Below are 24,426 nucleotides of genomic sequence, written 5' to 3' on the forward strand. Positions count from 1 at the left end.
TCATTTCATTCATGTTTTAATTGTTTACAGCTGTTTTACGTTTACCACTTGATTAGTATGTGTACAGTTACTGTCCAAAACACCTAGGATTTTATAGTTTTTGGGACACACGCGTGATACATTTGTTTATATGCAGCAAAATAGATAAAAAAGCAAAAACACACAAAAATTGGAGAGTGAATGACTGGAAGAAAGTGGACAGATGAGTCCAAATTTGGCATTTAAGCTCTAACAGTAGAGAAGGATGGTATCAGACTGCCTCACAACCATATGTTTTGGTGTTGTTTTGGAGCAGGGAAGATTAGAGACTTATTCCGGGTGTAAGGAATATTGAACCAACATGGCAACCATTCCATACTTTCTAAACAATGCCATTCCGACGGCAGCTAATTGGAACCAACTTCACCATATAATAAAGCATTAGAGAGCAAACAGTCGACTGGTGTGTTATCTGTCATGGAACAACCTGCTGAGTCACTGCTCCTAAATCCTACTGAACTGCTCTGGAATGAACTGGATCACAAGGTCAGGTGGAAAAATCCATCTGGTGAAGAAAATCTTTAAGTTTTATAAGAGGAATGGTGAAGTATTTCAGCTGAATGGTTGGAAAAACAGTCTGGATGCCAAGAGTGTGTAAAGCTGTAAAGTTTAACATCTGAACATTTATGTATTTGTTTGGTTCAAGGCAATCTCATTATAATTAGATTACCTAGTTTGTTGCATATAAGCAAAAGGAACATGTATGTGTCTCCAAAATGATGATAGTAATAAGAAATTCTGACAGGCACGTTATATACCACTGTGTGCTCATCCTTGGTTTCTGAAGTACCTCGTCCAGTTCATCTGTGGATACCAAGTCATTTTGTTTTATGTTTTACGACTCAACCTTTTCGGGTTTGACCTAGTTTTGTTGCTCTTTCATGCTTTTGCCCTTTTATTGTTGTTTGCTGATCACCCAACCATAGCCTGTCTCGCAAGTTTCCCTGCCTGTTTGGATTTGTCTGCCTTTTTATATTAAACCACTCTTTCTCAGAACTTGCATCCGCCACTTCTGTCATATCTACTCACAATTACATGACAGTTTGGAAGGACAGAGATTGATATGTTATGCAGTTTGTCTGTAACATAATTTTGTTTTGTCTGGTTAACTTCAAGAGAAAGCGAAAACATCTAACTATAGCTGGTATTAGTGAAGACGGGAACAAAATTGTTTCTTGGGAATAGCTCTAAATAGATAAAAGCTATGACGTGATAAAACAGAGGTGGGCAGGAAGGAAGTGGTTTTGCTTCATGACTGTACATCAGTAAATTTTTCTAGTATCTGTATTTTATTAAAATATTCTCATTTTGGGAAATTCTTACTTCACTGGTTGGAACATGATGGATGCCAGTCCTTCTAATTTCTGTTGAACAGGCTAAAAGAAAAATTCAGCTACTGTGAGGCCTTCTTTTAATAAAGTTTTGTGGGAAATGTGGTGTATTTGTCTTTATTTTCTGAACGTTTTGTTGAAGAAACTTCCTCTAGGGTTTTATAGAGGAGGTAATAAATGTTGTTTTTCCTTGTACAATGTTTAATATCCTAGAGAAAAAAAAGCCTGCAGAATTTAGGAGTATTATTATATATATTAGTAACAAATAAGGAATTAAAAAAAAAAGAGAAATAATAATAATTTATCTAAAAAAAAAAATTTATGTGATAAAAAAAAAAAAGCCATTTTGAACATCAAACCATTTTTAAATCTTGTTACAACTACATGTGTATTGTTTATAAATGAATTTAAAGATGGCTGCCGATGGATAAAAGAGGAGAAGAAAGAAAATATGAGGTAAAAAGTTGCTGAACTTTCCTGAATGATTGCAGTCAATAAATTATTATGGTCTGTGCTTAAAAAAAAAAATGGCGGGCCGTCCCCAAATTCAATCCAATTTTATTTGTATAACGCTTTGAAAAATAAACATTGTCCCAAAGCCGCTTACAGACAAAAACTGATTATGAATATAAATTTTAAGTAAGTTTTCCTAGCATCTGTATTTTATTAGAATATTCTCATTTTGAACATTTTTTACTTCACTACATTTAAATGTGCAATATTTATTGAATACTGACATATAAATAATTCAAATATAGTTCATAGATCAATACATTTACATTTAATACTTGTGTTTGTTTAACACCCTTTGCACTTTTACTCAAGTAGAAATGTTAAACAAATACTTTTACTGGGGCAATATTTAAATAGTGGATTTGTACTATAAGTAAAGGAATGATGTACTTCTTACACCACTATGTATAAACAATGTAACATCACATCATAAAAGAATCCGGTTTCATCTCACTACCTGTTGTTGATTTTTCCTATAAAAGCCACACTATTGTTTTATTCCTTATTTATTAAGTGTTCATATTCATAATTTAGTTATAGTAGCATGACTTGTTATAGTTTTAAATTTCACCTTGTAAGATTATACAGTTTAAATCATGGAAAAATAATGTTTGCGATTGTATACCAAAAATATTTGAGGCTAAACCTCAAAGTGAGTGTTGCATTGTCCTTGAAACTTCATTCCTTGCACTTGTTCACTTGTCTCATAACAATTCTAAGAATCCCTTTTGCTATGAGCCACAACTAATAAAAACCCAACACCGAATAACAACGGATCTTCGTCCCTGCCCGAGCCGAGGCCCTTAAAATAGAAAAGCATGCGATGCATCATTACGAATCACAAAGGCAGGAGTCCTCGGCCAGGTCAGGAGCCAGCGGATTAATGCAGTGGGCTCAGAGAGAGAGAGATCAGGGCAGGGGGGGAGCCCCGGCGTGCAGCCATGACACGCACATTGATGTTCTTTGCGTTGAGCTCAGGGCTTCGATGAAAGGACGAGGGGTTGCTTTTATTTACCACTCTGTTTTGACAGCCGGAGTGAGCAAAGTACGTCAGCTGCTGTGTGGCTGTTTGTCCTGACATGTTACGTGGTGAAATGCTTGAAAAAGCAAGATGAAGGATATTGGAACGTCTTTTAGGGCTGCATTGAGTTCATGAGTTATGAACAAGCCCACGGGTCTATGTCAATGTGTCGCCTGAGTTAATACATTAAACTCACCCGCCATAACATATTTGATTATTTTTTTTTACCTGCCGGATTTCATATTACTTCTTATTTGTGTTGGCGCCCTCTCATAATTCTTGTCTGTGAGTTGTTATTTATATAGCGCGACTGAGATTTTTCATTCCAACAGAACCACATAACAATGCAAACATGCTTCTTTCTGGCTAAGCTAGGAACAGATGTCCTACGGACTGCATTATTTTAAAAAGCCTCTTACTCAGGTGCCAGGTTATGAGTAAATTAAAGCTGCGCTTTAAAAAAAAACACATGGCGCAATTTTAATCCTCCCAAATTGCAGACAGAGAGAAGACAGGCTGCCTCATTAGCAAAGACTGTACCTAAATTACAGCTATAAATAAAAGAAGGTATAAACCCTCCGCACGCACTGGTTGTGATCAAAAAGTGTGAAGAAATAAGTGTGCAGCTCTTACATCGTTTGGAATGAGTAGCTCCTGCGATGCCGTCTGGGTGCTGGACTCCATGCCTGCTGAGAAATACAGTAGGAAAAATGCGGAGTTAGCAAAGCTCAGGAGAACCCGTTTGAATTTCACGGCTCTAAATGATTTCCTCCACTTTCCTTTGCTCCAATTGCTCATTACTTCAACTTGACATGGAGCTAGTAGTTTGGGCTTCTGCAATGCCCTGGTTGGAATTTGATGGATGCCAGTCCTTCGTATTTATGTCTAATAGGCTGAAAGAAAAATTCAGCTACTGTGAGGCCTTTATTTGATGAAGTTTAGTTGGGAATGTGATGTATTTGTCTTTATTTTCCAAACGTTTTGTTACAGAAACCTTCCTCTAGGGGCTTATAGAGAAAGTAATAAATGTTGCTTTTTTCCTGTACAATGCTCACTACCCTAGACAAAGAATGCCTGCAGGATTTAGAAGTAACATACAGTTCATATATATATATATATATATATATATATATATATATATATATATATATATATATATATATATATATATATATATATATATATATATAATAACTAACAAAGAAATCCGATCACAAAAATAGTTTGACATACCATTTTTCAATTTTGCAATACCATTTTTCAGTGATATTATACATTTACATGTCTGATATCATTCATAAATGCATTTAAAGATAGCTGCTGATGGATCGAAAAGAGAAAGAGAAAGATAATATGCAGCAAGAAATTGCTGAACTTTCCTGGACTTTGGCTCTCAATAAATTCTATTGGTCCATGATTAGAAAATTGCAGGCTGTCCCCAAATTTTATTCAATTTTATTTGTATAATGCTTTATACATTAAACATTGTCCCAATGCAACTTACAGACATAAATAGATTACAGATATAAATTTCCAATTCATAAATTAGTCCCTACGTTTGTCCCTAATGAGCAGGCTTGTGTTGACAATGGCAAGGAAAAACTCCTTTGGGATAATATAAGGTAGAATTATTGAGAGGAACTTCATCTGGTTGACACAGAACTCTCCATATATGGAGGAAATAAACATGAATGTCTTTAAGAATGTCTTTGCTAAAAATCATTCTCAGGGATGGATTGGGACGCTGTAGAAAGGTTTAATAGGAAATAGGACCTGAAACACCAAAACACCGTTGCCAAACAGTGTTGGGAAAGATGACTTTTTGTGTGTTTACACTAGGCAATGTAGCCTAACTAGCAAACTAATTTATAGATAGGTTTGCTTACAATCTGTAGTTTAGAACCCAAATTTGTAGCTTCAGAATCGCTGAATTCGGGTGACTGAATTTGAATCAGTTTGTGCAAAGTTTCAATATGTTCTCTATGTGCAACATGTGCGTTTCCTTGCAAAAAGAAACATGCCAGCAAACATGATCCCAGGGCAAAGGCTGGAATTCCACCCAAGAGAATAATCTACCAAAGCTATAACTGTGCCCCATCAACAATTAATTAATAACCAGGTTTCCATTATTTGGAAAGAAGAGCTTCTTTTAGGCTGAAAGACACTTTTCACACTATCTGCTGCCTCACCTGGATGCTGCGATTTGCATTCCAGTGTAAGCAACCTGTCTCTCCACTTCCGCATATATGATCCATCCTGGGCTCTGAGCCAGCTCTCTTAGCCATCAGGAGCCCGTTTTAATAGACTGAAACACTGTCTTGACTGATGAGCTTTTTACCTCTAACATAATCGAATTCCACAGCCATCTCACAAGAGAACGATGCTCTCCAAGCTTCGCTAGAAGAGAGGGGGGCTAGCACTGTACTCTCTTCTAAAATTGCTTCGAGGCTTTTTCTTCCCCACCTCCCTCTTTTTCACCAAGCCAAAGTGCTTATTTACTATAATACTTGACGGCCTGTGTTGTACAAAAGGCCTTGCTTGGGGGGAAAAAAAACCTTCGCTTCTAAACAAATATACTGGATCCCTACACATGGTGAGAAATGTCCTAAAATTGATGAACATGAAGGAGGTAATATACCATGTCTGCAGGTCTTGGAAGAATGAGAAGATCCTTTAGCTGGGTTGGAAATTGGAAATAGGCTTTAAAGGCTTGGGGTGCTAACTGTGAAATCCCAGCTAGACCTGGCCCTATTTTACCCAGGTCTAATCTATCTGGCATACCAGACCATACTAATCTACACATACCATATGGCCTATGGAGTGCAGGTGCAGTAAATACCAGGAGGTTAATTTAATCCAAATTCCTGTTTCCAGGTGTTTTAACATGACACAACTTTAGAAGATACTGGTATCCATGAGATGTGATTTGAGAATTTGAGGAGCATTCAATTCAAAGATACATTGAACTTGACAGGAAAGGGGGGCCAAGCACCCACCAATTTTATTTTTTTATTTTTTATTTTGCACTTTTTTTACCTGCACACCGGAAGTAGACAAACCTACCAGGCAGGACGGCAGTAGCTGCTGGCTGAGCGATTGGTGTCAGACCCTGTTGCATGGACAACTGATGCAGCTTGGCCAGCTGAGAAAAACAAAAAAAAAATTGTTATAGCACAAACAAAAAAAAAAAAGAAAAACCTATTTAGAGAACTTGTGCAACCAAAATGTAAAATAGAATAGCCACTTAAATAAATCTAAAAGTATCCATCTTAAAACTGGACATTCAACGTTCGTTCCAGCTTCTCTGTAAAACTCTAACACAGAAAGTTTCAAGGAGAGCCCCTCTCGATATCAAAGGTATGAGGTATCCTTGAGAACCCTTCATGAACCTTTTGGTGGACCCAGAGTAGTTAGTTGTGGTGTGGATGTTATACTGATAATTATTTAACTAGCACTTACTGACCTACAGTAAGTAGGTGAACCTGCAATAATTCCATGAACAATAGAAGAAGTTGTGGTTGGATTTTGCTCAGATTTTTATGCAAGATGTAAAAAAAGAAATAAAACCTATGAAAACCTTCATTCGAAACAACAAACATCTAAATTATTGCCTGCTAGCTGTATTTAAATGAACTGATGTCACAAAGTCATGAAGCTCTTACCTCTGAATGTGGAATGCCATATTGGTTTTGTACAGTGTATGCCTGCAAAAGGGAAAAAACAAAAATAGAGGTGTTTTTTTTTTTACACTTTGTATGTTTAAAATACATATCTTTAAATTGAGGGCTGAAGCCTAGCTTGTGTTCTTCACATCTAAACCACTGCATCGGTGGATTGCAAAAGTTTCAAGACACCACTGTCTGTGAAGAGTTTCACTTTCGAACTCGCGAGTCTGGGCCTTGGCATTAAAGAGAATGCGAGGCTCAGTTAGCGGAGTGATAAAGAGAGTGCTACGTGCTATTCCCAGAGGCCTCTCTTGTATAAGCCTGTTTAAAAGTTTAAACATACTGCAGAGAGGAAGAGTGGGAGGGAGAGCAGGAAAGCGAAAAAAGAAACGAGGGAAAACAAGACCGGTGATATGAAGATTGATAAGGAAAAAAATCGAAAGGCTATTGATGCACAAATTTTAGGTCATGCCACAGGATAACCCTGGTTAGCGTTTCACAGGAATTTATTAAGAGCAATTGGTCACCAGTTTTTAAGGTGGAAAATTCTTTAGGGAAATAAGAGACTCCTCCTTCAATTTCAACACCTCTGAGCTAACTGTTCCTTGTGTCGCACTATAAAAGAACTGTGCAAGTGACCGATTTGTCGAAGTTATTTATCCTTGTGAAAAAATGCTTTAACTGGTTGAACCATGGGTGGGAGGGGTGTAAACAGTGCCCATCTACTTCTAGGACACACAGAATTTAAAAATGTTTCACCCTTCACCTGCCCCTGATGTTTATAACTAAAGCAACAGTGGCATTTATAAAGCAATCTTATCTATGCTAAGTATAAAAAACTATTATCACATATTACCAACCACAATTAATAATAATAATCAATTATTTATGTCTATCACTGAGCATGTCTCTAGGTCACGTATGTAACCCTAGTTCCCTAAAGATATAAGATGCTGCGTCAAAACGCTTTGGGAACGCGCCAGGGTGTTAACGCTCTGAAATAATGTGTGTAGTCAGTCAAAAATTGGACCGGTGGGGTGACGTCACGACCAGGAGTATAAAACGCATATGAGTGAGGTCAGCAGCAGCTTCTGTAAGGGAGAAGGAAGCACTTTGACACCGGCATAGAGACGCAGCGTCTCGCTCCCTCAGGGAACTAGGGTTACATACGTAACCTAGAGACGTTCCCTTACAGGAACTCGAGTTGTGTCGAAACACTTTGGGAACGAATGTCCAATCAGGTCAGACTGACCAGTCCCTGCCTAGTGTGGGTTTGTCAACACAGCTATAGGAGGACTGAGGGGCCAGGGGCGGCACTAGGTTTAGGTTATAGAACCGCACAAAGGTCAGCGGAGTGGACCAACCCGCAGTGTTACATATGTCTTGGAGGAGAGCTCCAGACGACCAAGATTTTGAGGCAGTCACAATCCGGGTGGAGTGAGCTCTGACCCCAAAGGGAGCGGGGAGACCAGAGGACTCATAAGATGATGTGATAGCATCAACAATCAAGGCCTCTCTTGGGAGGACCGTAGCAAACGAGTAGCTGATATGTAATATAGCGGGGGCAGGGAGGAGCGCACAGCCGGAAAGTGTGCTTAAATTTTTCGCTTGCCTTAATTTTTCTTTCTTTCTTTTCTTTTTTGACAAACAATCTGACAGACAACACAAACACACAGAGTGCATCGTGAACAGACAGAAGCTACCACTGCCCTCACTCATATGCGTTTTATACTCCTGGTCGTGACTTCACCCCACTGGTGACGGGCAGCGTCCAATTTTTGACTGATTACACACATTATTTCAGAACACTCGGGCGCGTTCCCAAAGCGTCTACATCAAAACAATTTACTGATTGGAAAATAGGACACTCCTTCTAAGCGATTTTATTTACTTATTGGTCTCTCTTTCTCTCTATGTCTCTCTCCTTCTCTTCTATTGCAGTGCCCCCGTTAATAGTGTCTAAAGCACTTATAGGTGTACTTAATGCACTTTAATCCTCCTCAACTCTCTCTCTCTCTCTCTCTCTCTCTCTCTCTCTCTCTCTCTCTCTCTCTCTCTCTGAGACACACACAATTTCCTATGGCATCTTTATTGGCGAAAGAGGCTCTGATGATTTATCTTTACCGTGGATTGTTGGCTCATAGGTGAAAGAAAATGTTTGGTCTGACATCCAGACTTTAGTCTGTATTTGCTATTTCGGAGTGTTTATACAGGTCATATGTCTCCCCTGTTTTAACCTTAGCCAGATAAGAGCATCAATAACGTGCTAAGCACTAGGGCTAAGCACATACATACGCGCCCAAATACACACACAAGGAGACGCGGGGGTACCTGGCCTTGATATTCAGAGCCCCTCGGCTCTCAGCGTGCTAAGCTGCTGACTGTGGAATGGCTGATTTTATCGCTAACCCAGCCTGTAAAGCTGAATTCTGTACCGATATTGCAGATGATAAAGCCCCTAGGTCAACAAGTAATTCTGACTGATTGCAAAACTGATGTGTCAAGGCTTGGACTCCCGTGAAGGCAGAACAACTCTGATTACTAACAATAATACTTTTTTCTTTTTAAACACACTTTTTTTGTGTCAAAAAGGGGTGTAACGATTAACATACTCATATCAAAATTGTTCGGTTAAAGAGGGGTTTCGGTGCAATCCTTTTTACGTGCGGAACATAGCTTAAATCTGAGTTCCCTCAGGAACATATTAAGTGGCAGACTGCAAGGTTGTTTAGTCTCCGCCATTTTTTATTATTGAACTTGAAATCATACACAACAATGCCAGCGGTATAAAAAAGAGTTAGTGCGGTGTCAGCGTGGCTACTTGTTCACTACGTCCCGGAAATAAGATTTATTTGTCGCAGTTTTGCTAAAGACTCTAACGCATTAGCATTAGCCGCTAGTCACTTCTTGGTTAGCTAGCGCTATGGACACTTTCATTCCAGCTTCAAGAATTTCTCTTAAAAAAAAGAAGAAAATTCTGACAATTCCACAAATTGAGGGAGTAAATGAATGATGGAGGAAGAAATGAAGACCTTTGTTAAAGAATGCTGAAATAAGTAGAACAGTTATGTTGATCATATGTTTAGAAAATTAAATATTAAATGTTAAAACCCATCTGTTTTACCCAAATGGGGTCTAACGAATGTAACTTATTTAATTAATTTCATTTTTGCTAATTTAATTGATTACGCAGTTTAATCAATATATAAAATAGTGCAATGCATTTTTTAGATAAAAAATATATATTTATATATATAAAATAATAAAATTATATATAAAATAATATTTTATATATGATTTTTTTTAAAGCAATTTATTTTAAATTGTTTAAAAAATGAAAACTGTTGATGGTGACAAATGTTAATATTGCTATTAACATACCGTACATACCAAACTAACCGTAGCAAAATAGAACCGAACTGTGACTTAATAACCATGATATGTACCGAACCACAAATTTTGTGTCCTGTTACACCCTTAGTGTCAAACCATTTGTTTGACCTCACTAGACGGCTGACACCAAAGTCAGTTGAAAAAAATGTCTATTTTGAATTAGTGTTGCATTGATACTCATTTTGTGCTACAATTGCATCATTACTATTTGACCTCTAATGGAGTTTTGTGGGCGTCACCAAATGCAAATCAGACTGAGCGCACATGTGGCTGGTAATTTATGGATGGAAGTGCTTGGTCTGTTTTAAACTTTTCGATTCGCCGAGTTGTGAACAAACCCGATATGAATGCTAGGTTGCTACATACCTCCAGGGCAAAACACTGAGCATAACGTGACATGATTACAGATTCTCTAAACCATCATTCTCAAGGATTTCACAGGTAAACTTCAGCCCAAAAATCACCGCTTTTTCAATCACGTCTGGTGCCTGAAGTTTTAGATAATCATAATAACACACACATTTCAAAATGTATGTTATTTCATATGTATGTACGTGATTTTAAACAGTGTGATACACTGTTGTCTGTAAAAAAAAAAAAAAAAAAAAAGACTAGCACAAAAGCTATAATCGGTGGTGGCGGCCATTTTAAAAACTGAACACTGTTCTTTATCACAATCGAGTGCACACTAGAAGTAACTTATGATGCTAGTGTTCCAGTTTGTCTGATTGTACACCTGAATAATTACAACTGTAATATCGCATTAAGACAAAGTGGAAAGTTGAGCATATATTGCTTTTTTTTTTACTTGTTAGCAATAATTAGCTCTAGTGCAAAGTGAACAAAACAGACCAAAAATGTCTCGTTCGCTTACACCTGAGGCTATGAATTTATTGTTTTGCCAAACTGTCAGTCAAAAACAGGTATAAAAGCCATGCACATAAACCTAAAAGAAAACAAAAGCAAAGGGGGGGTAAAAAAATAAGCTTTTATTGTCTAGCTGTTCTCCCTGGCTCAAGAGCAAGTCTGGTTGCAACATGCGACATGTAGCATAGCAGGAGAACAAAAGCCTGTCTCCATGCATTGAGGCAGCTCTACTTAAAAATAAATAAATAAATATATATAAAAAAAAATACTGTGTGGATGCAGCGGCACGCTAGTTGCCCGCCTGGTGTCCGTTATTAATATGATACTCACTTGTTGCAGATCCAGAGCTCCCTGAGCCACTGAGAAAAGAGGGTGAGACCCAAACTCAGAAGCTTCGAAAACCTTAAAAAGGCAGACGGGGACAGAGACAGACAGACCAAGGCTTTCATTTGAAAAACATTCTGCTACAAGCCATATTATAACCAAAAATAAATAAAAGATGCATAATTTCCACTGATAATTGTTTATATGGCAGTATTAATGATTAGTAGATCTATAAAATCCAGGCGTGTCCAAACTCGCTGCTTCTCTAATTCATTATTTCAAGGCTAATAGGCAACTCGAAAAGCGGTTTTAATAAGAATGAATATTCATGAGATTGATTGATCTTAATGTGAGCGCCGCTTAAGAGTGCTTCTAATGAAACAGTCGTGCCGGGGTGAATAAACGTTACAGCCGTTGAGTTTGAGTTTAAACGATAAGTTTAAGGAGATGCTAAATCTTTTCATGGTGTTCAATTATTATAGGAGGTAGTACGACACGAAACGTGTATTTGCGTCTAAAAGTAATCACATTAATAAGCTCACCAAAGGGAACGTTAAGTACTCTGTGGGAGGTGGTGGCATTTAGATAACAGGATATATCATATATTTAGCATGCACCATTCCATGTTGCTGGGGTGGAACCTTCAAAAACATTATTTCGTCTGGAAATGTACATGTAGATTAGTGTCCCTTTGAAAGTAATCACAATCCAGATACGTACCGTGATTCTTTTTTTTTAATAAACATACACTATTGACATTTGCAGGTAACAATTACATGCATTTAAATATATACATTTTAAGGGTTCCACCCTAGTAATAAGGAGAGGTACAGGTTGTGTGCAAGGCCAATAAGCAACAGCAGGGTGGTCTACATCCTGATAAGATTATTGTTATTAATTCATTTATAGTTGTAAAAATGTCTATGAAACCAGTTAGTTCCTGTTATCGCTTGTGTTATAGCAGCTACAGTAAAAGCTTGTTTCCTCACCAGCCTCACAAATTTTCTCTCTCTCAAAAGAAACAAAAATAAAAAAGCTGCTTGTCCTACATCCTGAAATCTTCCTTTTTTTTTTTGGTAGAAAATTTAAAGGAAACTGACGGTTAGCAAAGCACTAACACTAGAGACTCCTCCCCCTAAAAAATGCTTTTCACAAATAAAACTATGGCATATGCAAATTAGCTGTTCCTATTGGAATTATAGAGTATTTAAACAAGCAGATTCAAACAAATCAGTGATTTTCCACGTACATGAAACTGCTTTCAGAGCTACGGAAATAGGAAATTCAAAATTTCAATCAGAATTAAGAATTCCACTGCACTGTGGTATAAAATGAATCTCGTTGTAATGAACTACGTAGTGAAACCTTTCTAAAATGCTGAAACACTGAAGTTTATTATAGCTTATTATTATGCCACATGCACTATATGGCTAAAAGTGTGTGCCCACCTGGCTATAAGACTCATATATGCTTAAAGGACATGCCATTCCAGGATTAGTCCCTTAACATTTATTATAATCTCCTCTTCTCTGAAGGTTTCCACTAGAATTTAGGGAAATGGTGTGAATTTGTGTTCATTCAGCTACAGGAGAAGTGCTGAGTTCAGATACTGGTGTTGGGTGAAGAGGTCTGGGGTGCAACTGCCATTCCAGTTAATCCCAAAGGTGTACTCCTACCTTGACAAACCATGGACCATGGATCTTGTCATTGTCATATACCGGAACAGGTCTAGGCCTCTTTAGTTCCAATCAAAATTTAATTGCAATGCTACATCACACAAAGACTTCTATACAATTCAGGGAAGATTCACATATGGGTTTGATAGTCAGGTGGGCACATATTTAGGTTTTACAGTGTAGTGGATATGCATTGTGAGCGGAGTGTTACTGGTGTTATGTCTGTCGAGGATTACGTTTTTTAATTCTCACCTGATTTCCAGAGAGCAGCACAGCCCCGGGTAAGGGGCTAGGGCGGTACGGAATTGTTGCCCCTTTTGGAGGTGACTGCAAGAAAAAAAAAGAGGGAAAATATGAAAATATGGGGGAAAAACCATACTTTTCCATTATATACGTTATTAAGCAAATATTAAACAGGAACGATCTGCCAAGTTTCAAATACTGTCCATTGAAAAAAAAATTTTTATTGGAGCAGCAAAACATTACATGATTACACAGTAATAGACAATGATAAAAAAAAAATTCCATTAAGATTAAGTGAAGCATAATCAGATAAAAAGAAACCAAGCCTGCAATTTGGTATACAAATCTGAAAGATCTGAGTAAAAAAATCATTAATAATAACAACCCTAGATAACTAATCATTTAGAACAAAAACAGATTTTTACTTTGTAAGTATTGTCAAGGACATTTGTTCATTGAAATGCTTGTGGTAAAGCCGAGATGAACTGCTACATGAACAAGTCTGGGTACTTTCACACTTTTTACATATAGTCCTATGGGAAGCAACCACAAGGTGGGTGGAATGAAGCTGCTTTAAAAAGATCCGCTGCCTGCGTGTTTGGTCACAACGGAGCTTCCAAAGTTGTAAAAAGTGAAACTTTTTAGAAATGTGACAAAAAAATTATATATTTATTTTTTAACCATTTAAACGGCCAATCAAATTTAGTTAGCTGAAAAGAAAAACCAAGATCTAGAATACAGTGTAAAACTTTTTTGTTAAAATCATAGCCAGCATTAAAGCTTTCATCAATTTGTGTACAAACCGTAGCTTTTCTGTGGGTTCAGATAGACTGCTCTTGCTATCCATGTGCAACAAATGAACCATGTGTTTCCAGTGGTTGGTTTTCATTAGACCAATTTTGGTAGCTACTAACAACTGCATACTGGAACACCTCACAAGACCAGATTTTTTTTTTGGTGATGCTCCGGTTTTTATCATATTTTTGCCCTTTTGAACATATTTCCTACATCCAACACATTGACTTTGAGAAATTTTGTTCACTTTCTGACTAATATACACCCCCCCCCCCCCCCAATGAGATTGTAATGAGACAGAGTTGGACAAAGTACACAATCCATGTACTTGAGTTAAAGTAAAGATACACTTAGTAAAGTAAAAGTGCTCTTTAATCTTTTACTTAAGTGTACAAAAGTATTCGCCTTCAAATGTACTTTAGTACTCAAAGTACGATGATTTATTATGACTATAAAGTTTTCATCTTATCATTTTTTTGTGACAGGACTCTTAATGCTTAATCAATCAGTTTATGTGAAAAGACTCCGTTACGCTCAGCACACCAGTCTATTATTAGGATGATATTATTGAGTGAACACTAATTGATATCTATTAAAATTATCATTACTACAAAACCTTATTTTTTTAACTACTTGGTGTTGCGGCAAGTTAGAGTCAGGAGTTCCTCCATCATTTATACTCTCGTGTCTAATGTTCTGTTTGCTGTTGAACTGACGCTGAACTGTACGTTGGTGATAAACAGATGCGGCGATCAAAACAAGTTAAAAACAGAGCGCGTACTCTACCCTGATTAGTGGTTACACTGATTATTATTAAAGATATTTGACTCTGGAATGTAGTGAAGTCAAAGTCAATTGGAAATACTTCAGTAAAGTATAGATATACAAAAAAGCTACTTAAATACTTTAACAAATTACATTTACTTCGTTACTGTCCACCACAGGTGATAAATGTTATTTACGTCACCTTTCAGTGGTTTAACATTTTTATGGCACACTGCATTTTGCTAAATCAAAAATATTCCAATATTTCAGCATTCCTATGTAACTGAAGATCTCTCTTTTCAGAATATTCACATGTACATTGGATAACCACAATCAAGTTCAATCTTGATGCTAGCTAGAGTAACGAGATAACAGCTAAAATGTTTAAAAAGCAAAAATGTGGAGAAATGTCGGATATATAACCAAGTAAATATAAATGAAAGGAACGAAGAAAAATTATTAATATATTTAGAATTTGGTAGAGATGGTGGTGTGGTTACTGGACTATAAAGTTTCAGTGTGTTCTTTAATTTGTTCCACTGGCGAGACTGCAGACTGATGTTACTTTATTACCTTAATGAGCAGAAATGCTGACAGGCCGAACACAAATGCAATGTGCTTATCGATCAGTTCTTCAGCGCATTACTTAGGAGAGGCCCATTATCTCTTAAGCAGGAAGCCATTTGGAATATTGGTGAGACTCAGGATGGTTGCAAATCATAGCACCGTATGATGCATTTAAAGAAATGTATGAGCATTAGAGGTGAAATCGAAGACACTGAATACTTTAACTGAAAAATCCTCTCTACTCTTTTCAGATTTTAAAAATTTATGTGTTGATATACATCTGAAGCAACAACAACAATTGAAAACGTAAATAGTTCTTCGGTGTACTTCAGATTTCTACCTTACCTTAGCAGTTTTCAAAGACAAGTGCTTATGTTTAATGATGGGTTTGTGTAGACAATATTGAAATTCTGAAAGCTCAGAGGTAAAAAATATATGCATCCACCTTAAGGACCATCCAATGAGGTTCGTTATCAGTCTCTGAATTTATATAACTTTCCCTACTTATTACTTTGCTGACTTTGAACATTAAGAAAAGCAAGTAATGTAATGTCTCTAGGTTACGTATGTAACACTAGTTCCCTGAGGGAACGAGACGCTGGGTCAAAACGCTTAGCGTTCCCAAAGCGTTTCCAAATCGTTTCGACGCAGCTCGAGTTCCTGAAAGGGAACATCTCTAGGTTACGTATGTAACCCTAGTTCCCTGAGGGAATGAGACGCTGGGTCGAAACGCTTCGGAAACGTTTTGGGAACGCTAAGAGTTTTGATGCAGCTCGAGTTCCTGAAAGGGAGATGATTTTAAATCTGACTCAAAAAACTTTGTCCAAACAAATACAAAAATATAAAAATGTTCAACTTTATTTTCATTAAAAAATCCTTCCTTAGCATGAATAACAGCTTTACACACAAGTTATTCCTCGCTAGCTGGTCATCCCAAATAATTATTTAATAGTCAGGTGACTGGGCAGGTTTAAATGAAAACAATTAGTGTTTTTCAATGAGACTCTGTAAATTATGGGCTGTAAGTCAGAATCAAACTCAGTTACAGTCTTTGCTTTTGTAATATTTAAAGTTAGAGACTCAAGTTCATAAGTTAGAAAGGTAAAGTTATGCATATTCAGAAACTGGTTTCACATCTCCCTGGATGTCTCTTTCACAGTAAAGAAAATGACCTATGTATATTTTTTGCTTCTGAGGCTTCCAGAATTTTTATACTGTCTAGACAACCCGTCTTTAAACATTAGCACTTGCCTTTAATGACTAATAAGTCAAGATAGAAATCTAGACTGGAGAACCAAATACTTTTTGGTTTGTGTGCTTTTTTAAAGCTAAATGTAATATGATGTAACATACAAGCAAGAGGCAATTTAAAACATGTTGATAACCTCTAATATGGTGATTTATGATATGATTGAGGAGCATAAATCTAATACATTTTCATGTGACATGGTTCCTGTCAGGGAATAATGCAGGATTTAATGCTGCTTTTTACACGATTTATCCAAGAAACATTAGAATGAAGATCAGAATCAGGCAATACTGTGGCATGGCACATTTTAAAATTGATTTAGATTGATCATTTATATTAATTGGATATTTGTGTGTATTTTCTTTTTTAGTTTAGTTTTTTTTTAGAAGTCTCAAATATATGTTTTAACCTGCATTTATGTTCATTAATGACATACAAATTAAACAATTAATGTTTCTTCTTCTTTTTTGATAATAGCATCATTTGAAATTCTGAAATATTGAAGGCTATAATTTGAGTAAAAAGGTTGTACATTGAAAGGGACCTTGTCAGTCGGTGTTCAAATATATCTGGAATCTTTAAAAAAAAATGATGCAACTCTCTGTTGAACACCCAATAATACACAATATATTTCATAGAGGTAACATAGTGGGAACTTAAATCGATTTTGCCTTAAACTGCAATGGATGACTCGTGAAAAAGGGATGTTTCATGCAGGAGATATTATGAAATCATGTTTCAATCCATCCATTTTCTATACCCAGCTCAGGGAACTTGAGGCACAAGGCAGTGGACACTGTGGATGGGGTGTCAATTCACCCGAGAGAAAAGAACACAGCCATTTACACACTAAGGACAATTGGGAAAATTAAAATCAGCCTACGATGCATGTTTTTGGATTGGTGAGGAAAAACCTCTGAAACACTGGGAGAACATCCATGCCCACAGGGTAGAAACAGGAACTAAATCCCCAACCTCAAAAGTGTGAGGTAAATATGCTAACCACTCAACCCTGAATTTGCATATTAATTTGTACAAATATAATAAAGATCTTTTGAAGTTAACTTCCTTGTAGCTTCAGAAAAGAATACAATGTGCTGAAAATAGTGTGATGTCAGTGATTTGGATCAGGCCGGGCGCTACACCGCAGCTACCCATTCAAGTGAAAGGAATCTGTTAAAACATTCAACATGTGACTTTGAATAATTTGCATCCGCGAGCAGGTGAGAACAACCAGTAAGAAGCAAGCCTGAAGCAGGAACTGGAGATCTCAGCACAGGGGTTTAGCACAAATAGCCTCGGACAAGTCATGCTGCCATCTAGCCCTTTAACATTTAAAAGAACAGGAGCTGGGCACATAGTAACCAATGATTAAACAAACAAAAAAACTCTCCTTCCAAAATTGTTCAAGTTAAAAGACAGGGATTTAATAGCGAATTCATTCGGGACTATTGGAGATCTTAGAAAATGAGCATGGATCGTACTTTAGTTGCTCAGTGACAAATCTTTTTGGCTGGTTTTTTTTTTTTGTGGCAAAACGCATAACGAAATTTGAAATCACGGTGTGCGCTGCCGGAGCTTATTGTAATAGTCCTTGTAAGTAGTGTTCCTGAGAAGAAAGTGCAAATTTGGACTCATATTTCAGACAAAGCTTTTCAAGTTTGGTTAGGGTTTTATACCTACAGATGTTTTATTTAAGTGTGTTAAAAAGTCTAATGACACAATGCAGAAACAGAACTGGGACGGTTAATTGGGGTTTGTGTGTGTTCAGTAGTTTTACATTGTATTTTAACAAGCAGCATAGGGTCCAGTATGTAAAAGTTAACATGACAACATGACTCACTTGAGCTCAAGCCTCGAATCTTATCCTTCAGTGACTCATTTTAAAGTACATTAGGAAGTAACTTTGAATGAAGATGCCAAGCATTTTTTCTTTTTAGTTCCTTCTTTCCTCATGATCTTGTCACAGATTGTTTTCCTGTTATCAGTAAGTTGGGTTTGTCATATTTTTTCTTATCTATCTATCTATCTATCTATCTATCTATCTATCTATCTATCTATCTATCTATCTATCTATCTATCTATCTATCTATCTATCTATCTATCTATCTATCTATCTATCTATCTATCTATCTATCTATCTATCTATCTATCTATCTATCTATCTATCTATCTATCTATCACTTTAAAAGGTCTCTGAATGTAAGAGATTTGAGAAGCTTGTATATAAATTCGCATTTAATGTTGATTTAAAGTCTTTACAGCAAAACAATTCAGAAATGTGTATTATGGCAATGTCACACACATGCCTACAACACCAGCCCCATTAACAAGTTCCAAAAGTATGCAATGATCTTTAGGGCTTCTGTACGTTTCTCATTCCATAAAAGCCTATTCAAAAGTATATTTTACATTGACAACAGAATATTTTTTTCAAAGCACTCAGAAATTTTCCATGCTTTGTAAGTCTGGCAATGAGCCCTTAAATCCCCTAGAGTTCCAGCCTATAATACAAAATGTGAGAAGATTGAAGAGAAGGACAGAGGTCAGCAGTACCTCTAATATGACGGTGCAGATGAGTTTAACACACTGGATGATGGCTTCTTGGCTCCCGGATATCGTCACGCCTCGTTCTGTGGAGTTGGGAAGCAGGTCACCTGCGACCTGCACTTGTGCCCCTGTGCTCTGTTAGTGAATGAATAATCCATTACTACACACACACACACACACACACATTGCTCAAGAATAATTTGCTTCGCTATTAGTTCTAAAGCTTGTGTAATAAACCGCATGGCATTATAAAAACCTGTGACACTCAAATAACATGATTACAGGTTATTAAGGAAATACTTGTAAGCACAGTTAATGATGATTTATAAATAAAAGTTCATAGAAAGGGTTACCAAATGTATTTAAATACATAATACAGAAATAGCTGTGTTCTAGCTTTGCTCAGGTTAACACGCCTGAACCCCCCCCCCCCCCATGCTAGCCATTAAAGCAGTACATTTAAGCATTAGCTCTGTCAGGATCTTGTGATGGGTCTTTTTTTGTGACTGCACACCTACTTAATCCAGAAATATTTTCTCTCACGTACAATCTGTCCTCTGTGGAGACTTTATTCACGAAATAAAATCTAAAACAGTAAGTAAGGAATTAATTATGGTCATGTTTGCTAGTTTTTGCTGTGCTGTGCCGCGTTGCATGTTTTACGCCATTGCCTCCTAACATGGATCGTTCCTTTTATATGACAATGATTTGCCATTTTGGTGTACTGTATGCTAATTTGGATTTGGATTTGTACAGATAATGGGGTTATGTTAAAAATCGGGATATGTACTGGTCATTGGGGATAATGTTTTGAATAATGCTTGGGTCTAGCAGTTTTCTAAGATCCTATTGTTTTCACCCACATCTTGACAACTCTACACATTCCTTGGCTACTTCCTGCACCAGTTTGCCCTTTTAGACCATAAAGCTCCACCCACTTAAAATTTGAGCTCATTTGCAAAACATGCCACATCTACTTGAATGAATCTTCTCCTAACACAGATGATTGGGCATGTTTTCTTTCTTAAATCATATTTAATTTTTTTATATCCTTTAAACCTATCAGTACAAAAACACTTAGAACCACTGTGAGAGCTTTGCTTTTATCGAACATTATTTAATTCGTAGGCCAATCAATTTCAAGATTTGAAATCTGACTTCTATAGAAGGCAGGTTAATAAAAACGCACACCATTTTAGATAGCAATTGACAAGTAGTTCATCAAATGTATCGCATGCAGGCACTTAATAATATCAAATATTAGTTCTCAACGCCTGTGTTCATTAGCTCAGCTACCTATCCCATCCATTTCTTTCACCTCCCTCCATTTCCTGCATTAGTGACCACTCCAAAGTTAGCATGACCCAGCACGCGGCATTACCTCATCCCCGGGCAGACAGCAGAGACCATAAATGTAAAATAAATGGGTTTTTACTGGCATCCAGACCCATGAAATATGCAGCAGAGTAAGCAGCTTGAACACACAAAGCATTGAGGACTGTTCCTTAGAGGTCTTCAAGTGGAAGAAGAGAAGGAAGAGAGAGAGAGAGAGAGAGAGAGAGAGAGAGAGAGAGAGAGAGAGAGAGAGAAAGGCAAAGATATAAAGTGTATTGCTGTGGCCCTTACCTCTCGGATCTCTTTGATTTTTGAGCCGCCTTTCCCAATTAGAGAGCCGCACTGGCTGGCAGGAATAACCAGACGCAGCGTGACTGGAGGCTTACTAGTGACGGTGCCGTTAGCCACGAGAGCAGCCAGGTCCTGAAATACACAATATGATATATGTAGGAAAAGTGGAATACATTTAACAGAGTTTAAAAGTGGAACCTTTTACTTGTATCATATTAATACCAGCAATTATGTGGAATGTATGTAATGGAATGAATAAGCCTTATTTAAAGTATAGCTCTGATTTGACCTTCTTACATACCATGTCTGTAAGAAAGCTTTATAAATCTGTTTGTATCATTTTATATCCCATGCATCCTAAAACAGCATATATTGATACCTCAGTGAGTGGTAAAGTGCAGTTTGACCAATGTGTAGTTTGTACAGTTTTCCCATCGCCCAACCTCTAGCCTCTACTAACCAGAAAAAATTATTTTAAATCCTTTGTATCAACCGGACACAATTACAGTATGAACCGTTTCCAGAAAAGTCACTGACCTCCTCCAATGAGACAATTACTGAGATTTGAAGTGACGACCTTGTGCATCGGATTCCGTGCTTGAAAGCGTTTTTTTGCAGTAGAATTTAATCAGCCCATCATGCCCCCCCCTCCAAATCCTTTTCACTGTTTGCCAATCAATATGACTCACTGGCTAAAGGTTAAAAGTAAATGAACAAAGTGGAACATGCCTTGTGGCTGAGTTTCGCATTGATTTCCACCACCAGGTTATGCATAATATTTACCCATTCCAAGCATCTCGAGTGTTACTTTTGAGGCTGCAGTTGATGTGCCACTGCCTTCAGGACCATTCCTTGGAATCAGACACTCGTATTTCGTATACTCGAATGCTTCTGACTGACAGAGAGGAAAAAAAAAACTGCAACGTGGCTTGAGTTCAGCAATGCAGGCCAAATTTAACGAACACACGCCTCGGTGCTTTAAGGGCAATGGGCTTGAATGTCCATTAGTCATCCAGAGCAGTTTCAGAGGCTCTTTCTTTAATTAAGTCCGGCAATAAATACTGGTCCAAGTCAAGGCCCACCATCACTGCAATTAATTAGTGGGGAGCAGGATTCTTGCTGGGGTTTGAAATGTAAATAGCAACCACTGTCTCGCTGCCTATCAACTTCTGCTTCTGCTACGTGAAGGGAATAATTACGCCCAGTGTAGGCCTGAGTGGAATGGAACCCGACCACTGTATTTATTCCTGCAACTGTCTTTACACTGGGTTTGTCTGCCAACTACTACATTCTACAGTCCCTCAAATGTCCTAATAAAAAAAAAAAAATCATATACAAAGATATGGATCCAATGTATTTCTGTAAATAAAGTGCCAAAACAAGTAACTTGAGAATTTGCATTTACACATCTTACATCCTCTCAGATATATAAAACTCAACTTCTGGATTTTATTTCCAAAACAAATCAACTGCAAGAGTGTAGTTATACTGAATATCATCATGGCTTTGATTTGAACTTAGGTATTTGCCAGACAACATAGACACACCACACCACACTCCTTGTTGATTCCTGTTAAACAAGCTTCAGGTAAACCCTACAGTACATCTGTCAGCTCTTTTAATCTTCATCTGTTAAGCTTTTATTCTTGGAGTCGGAAGTATCGTTAACCATGTATGCTGATGATGCTATTAATACTAATGTAGTAACCACTGTATAATTTTGGAGTGTTTTGAAATGTTGTGGATACAGAAGAACTGTCACAATGTGATTATAGGAAATATTGGCCCTCTTTGAATGCCCCGTGACCAATACAGGAAGTATCTGTTGTATAAGTAGGCGGTAAAACAGCTAGATGTGCCCATGGTATCCCACTTGTTAAATCCTCATAGCCACAAACAGCGCATGCCTTCAGTACTTCCTATGGTGTCCTGTGATAGAAGATGTCCAGGTCAATCCTTTCACCCTCTTCCTCCTAATATACTTTCACAACCTGGTGAAGTATCACTCATTCATTGTGACATTAACCGCCATACGAGTAAGTTCACACGTAGGTTTGAATTCTGTATTCACCCTTACAAACATAAATCTGTTAAACAATTGCACAGGATAAAGCCTGAATCCTTAACAGAATTCATAGATTTCTTTGTCTTGTTACTTGACTCGAATATCCGTAATGTTTTATTCAGCTGTTTATGCGCACTTTCAGAGTGTTTTTACTTTTTTCAGAAGGGTGACTACATGGCTGTACTTTTGAGTACAGGTGATTGATGAGGGGATCAAATTCATTACTTCCTCCTACAGTTTCAACATGCTGACATCTGTGCTTTACATGGGTTTGAAGTAGGCCTTAGGCTGTCATTTGGTTTCTTCATTTTGCTTTTAAGATAAAGAAAAATAGAGAACTTGAGATAGAAATTGAAGAGAAATGAACCAAAATACAAAAAACACCAAAAGAAAAATGAAGTATATTTATGAAGTATTGAGTTGAACTGACCCATGGTACACTTACTGAGAAATTGTTAAGCAAATCTACCAATAACAATTGTTCCAAATGAGCTTCATAGAAATCTAGATGTAGAATTAGCGCCTTAATGACAAACAGGGACAAAATCGATGAGGTAAAAAGCCCATGAAAAAACATGAGGGAAAAAATAATACTAAAAGGGAATATTTTTAGTAAAACAGGATAATCAGATTAGGAATAATTACTCTTTAAGTTTATGATATAAAGAAAAACATTGTTAGGTGTGTTGCCAGTGTGTTGGAATTAAGTAAAGAAGCAGTTCTTGGGCTTAAATCTTCGAAAGGAGAGTTAATACTTAGCTAAGAGGACTGAGGATTGTCATCCTGGGTCCTTTCACACTGGCAAGTCCCCCCCATCTCAACCACCAGAACACATTTTACTTGTTTTTTTCTTCTTCTGTTTGCAGTGGAGCTTACAATGTTTAAAAAATGGACTATTCTTGCTTTTTTTTTAATTCAAGGTTGCAAACTGGAGAAAATAGTGAAAAGTGAGTCTTAGTGGGTGAATAGAAGTAGATTTTGCAACATTTTGGAGAATATTTCATTCCCAATTTTCTCTTGTTGCAATGTAACACTGCTATTTTAGGCATATTCACCTGCACACAATGTGACCTCTTACTAATTATAGCTACATATAGTCATGCAGCCTAAATTCCTCTCTAAAGCTCTATGGCATACAACCACCTCAATGAGGTAAACCATTCTATTTTTTATTTAGGGCTTATCGCAACAAATCTAGTCTACCTACATTAGCAAACTAGACTTGTTATTCGGTCGATTAACCAGCTAAGAACGGTAAAGTGTTCTAATGGTTACAGGTGCATCAGCTGATTTTATTTTTTATTTTTTCCATATCAGCAAAATAGATACCCGGGCCGTTGCTTTTCTCAAGGAAAAAAAAGCCAAGTGTGAAAGAAACCCGAGGTGCTCCAGTCAGCGCTTTTTCTGGAAGGGGAAATAAAGCCAGTTATCGAATGACAGCATGCCTTCATGACCAGCCTTACTACTAGATGGCATTTAGAATTACCTTTAAGGCATATCTATTAAACAAATGGTAACTAAACACATGCTGGATGGTATGAAATACCAAGACCTTTTAGTTTGAGAATGTGTTTGAATCAGTAAGTTTGATTGGTTAAGCAATGTTCTAAGAGAAATGTGGGATGTTTAACTGTGTGTTTCGCTTCACTCGTCTGTGTTCGTCACATACAATTGCACTAAACAGTTACTACAATAGTGTTAGTGACATTATCAGCGGCAATTTCAGGAATATGACTT

At 37.2% G+C, this 24,426-nt stretch overlaps 1 protein-coding gene across 7 annotated transcripts in view; it reads right to left on the reverse strand.

Moving 5' to 3' along the window:
• The window catches only part of pcbp4 (poly(rC) binding protein 4), a 95,319-nt gene that overhangs the window by 9,039 nt on the left and 61,854 nt on the right, over positions 1-24,426 (reverse strand). For 3 of the 7 annotated variants that reach the window (XM_083534519.1, XM_083534523.1, XM_083534524.1), the window contains exons 6-12: positions 20,625-20,756; positions 19,005-19,133; positions 13,082-13,156; positions 11,160-11,231; positions 6,567-6,608; positions 5,968-6,046; positions 3,538-3,590 (exon numbers count right to left, since the gene is read on the reverse strand). In XM_083534519.1, the coding sequence (XP_083390645.1) occupies positions 3,538-3,590; positions 5,968-6,046; positions 6,567-6,608; positions 11,160-11,231; positions 13,082-13,156; positions 19,005-19,133; positions 20,625-20,756 (582 nt within the window). Of the gene's footprint in view, positions 1-3,537; positions 3,594-5,967; positions 6,047-6,566; positions 6,609-11,159; positions 11,232-13,081; positions 13,157-19,004; positions 19,134-20,624; positions 20,757-24,426 lie in introns of all 7 variants that reach the window. The other 4 variants (XM_083534522.1, XM_083534518.1, XM_083534521.1 and 1 more) reach the window with 3 other exon arrangements.

Source organism: Silurus aristotelis (genome assembly GCF_946808225.1).
Source record: "Silurus aristotelis genome assembly, chromosome: 28".
In the NCBI taxonomy this organism is placed as follows: domain Eukaryota; kingdom Metazoa; phylum Chordata; class Actinopteri; order Siluriformes; family Siluridae; genus Silurus; species Silurus aristotelis.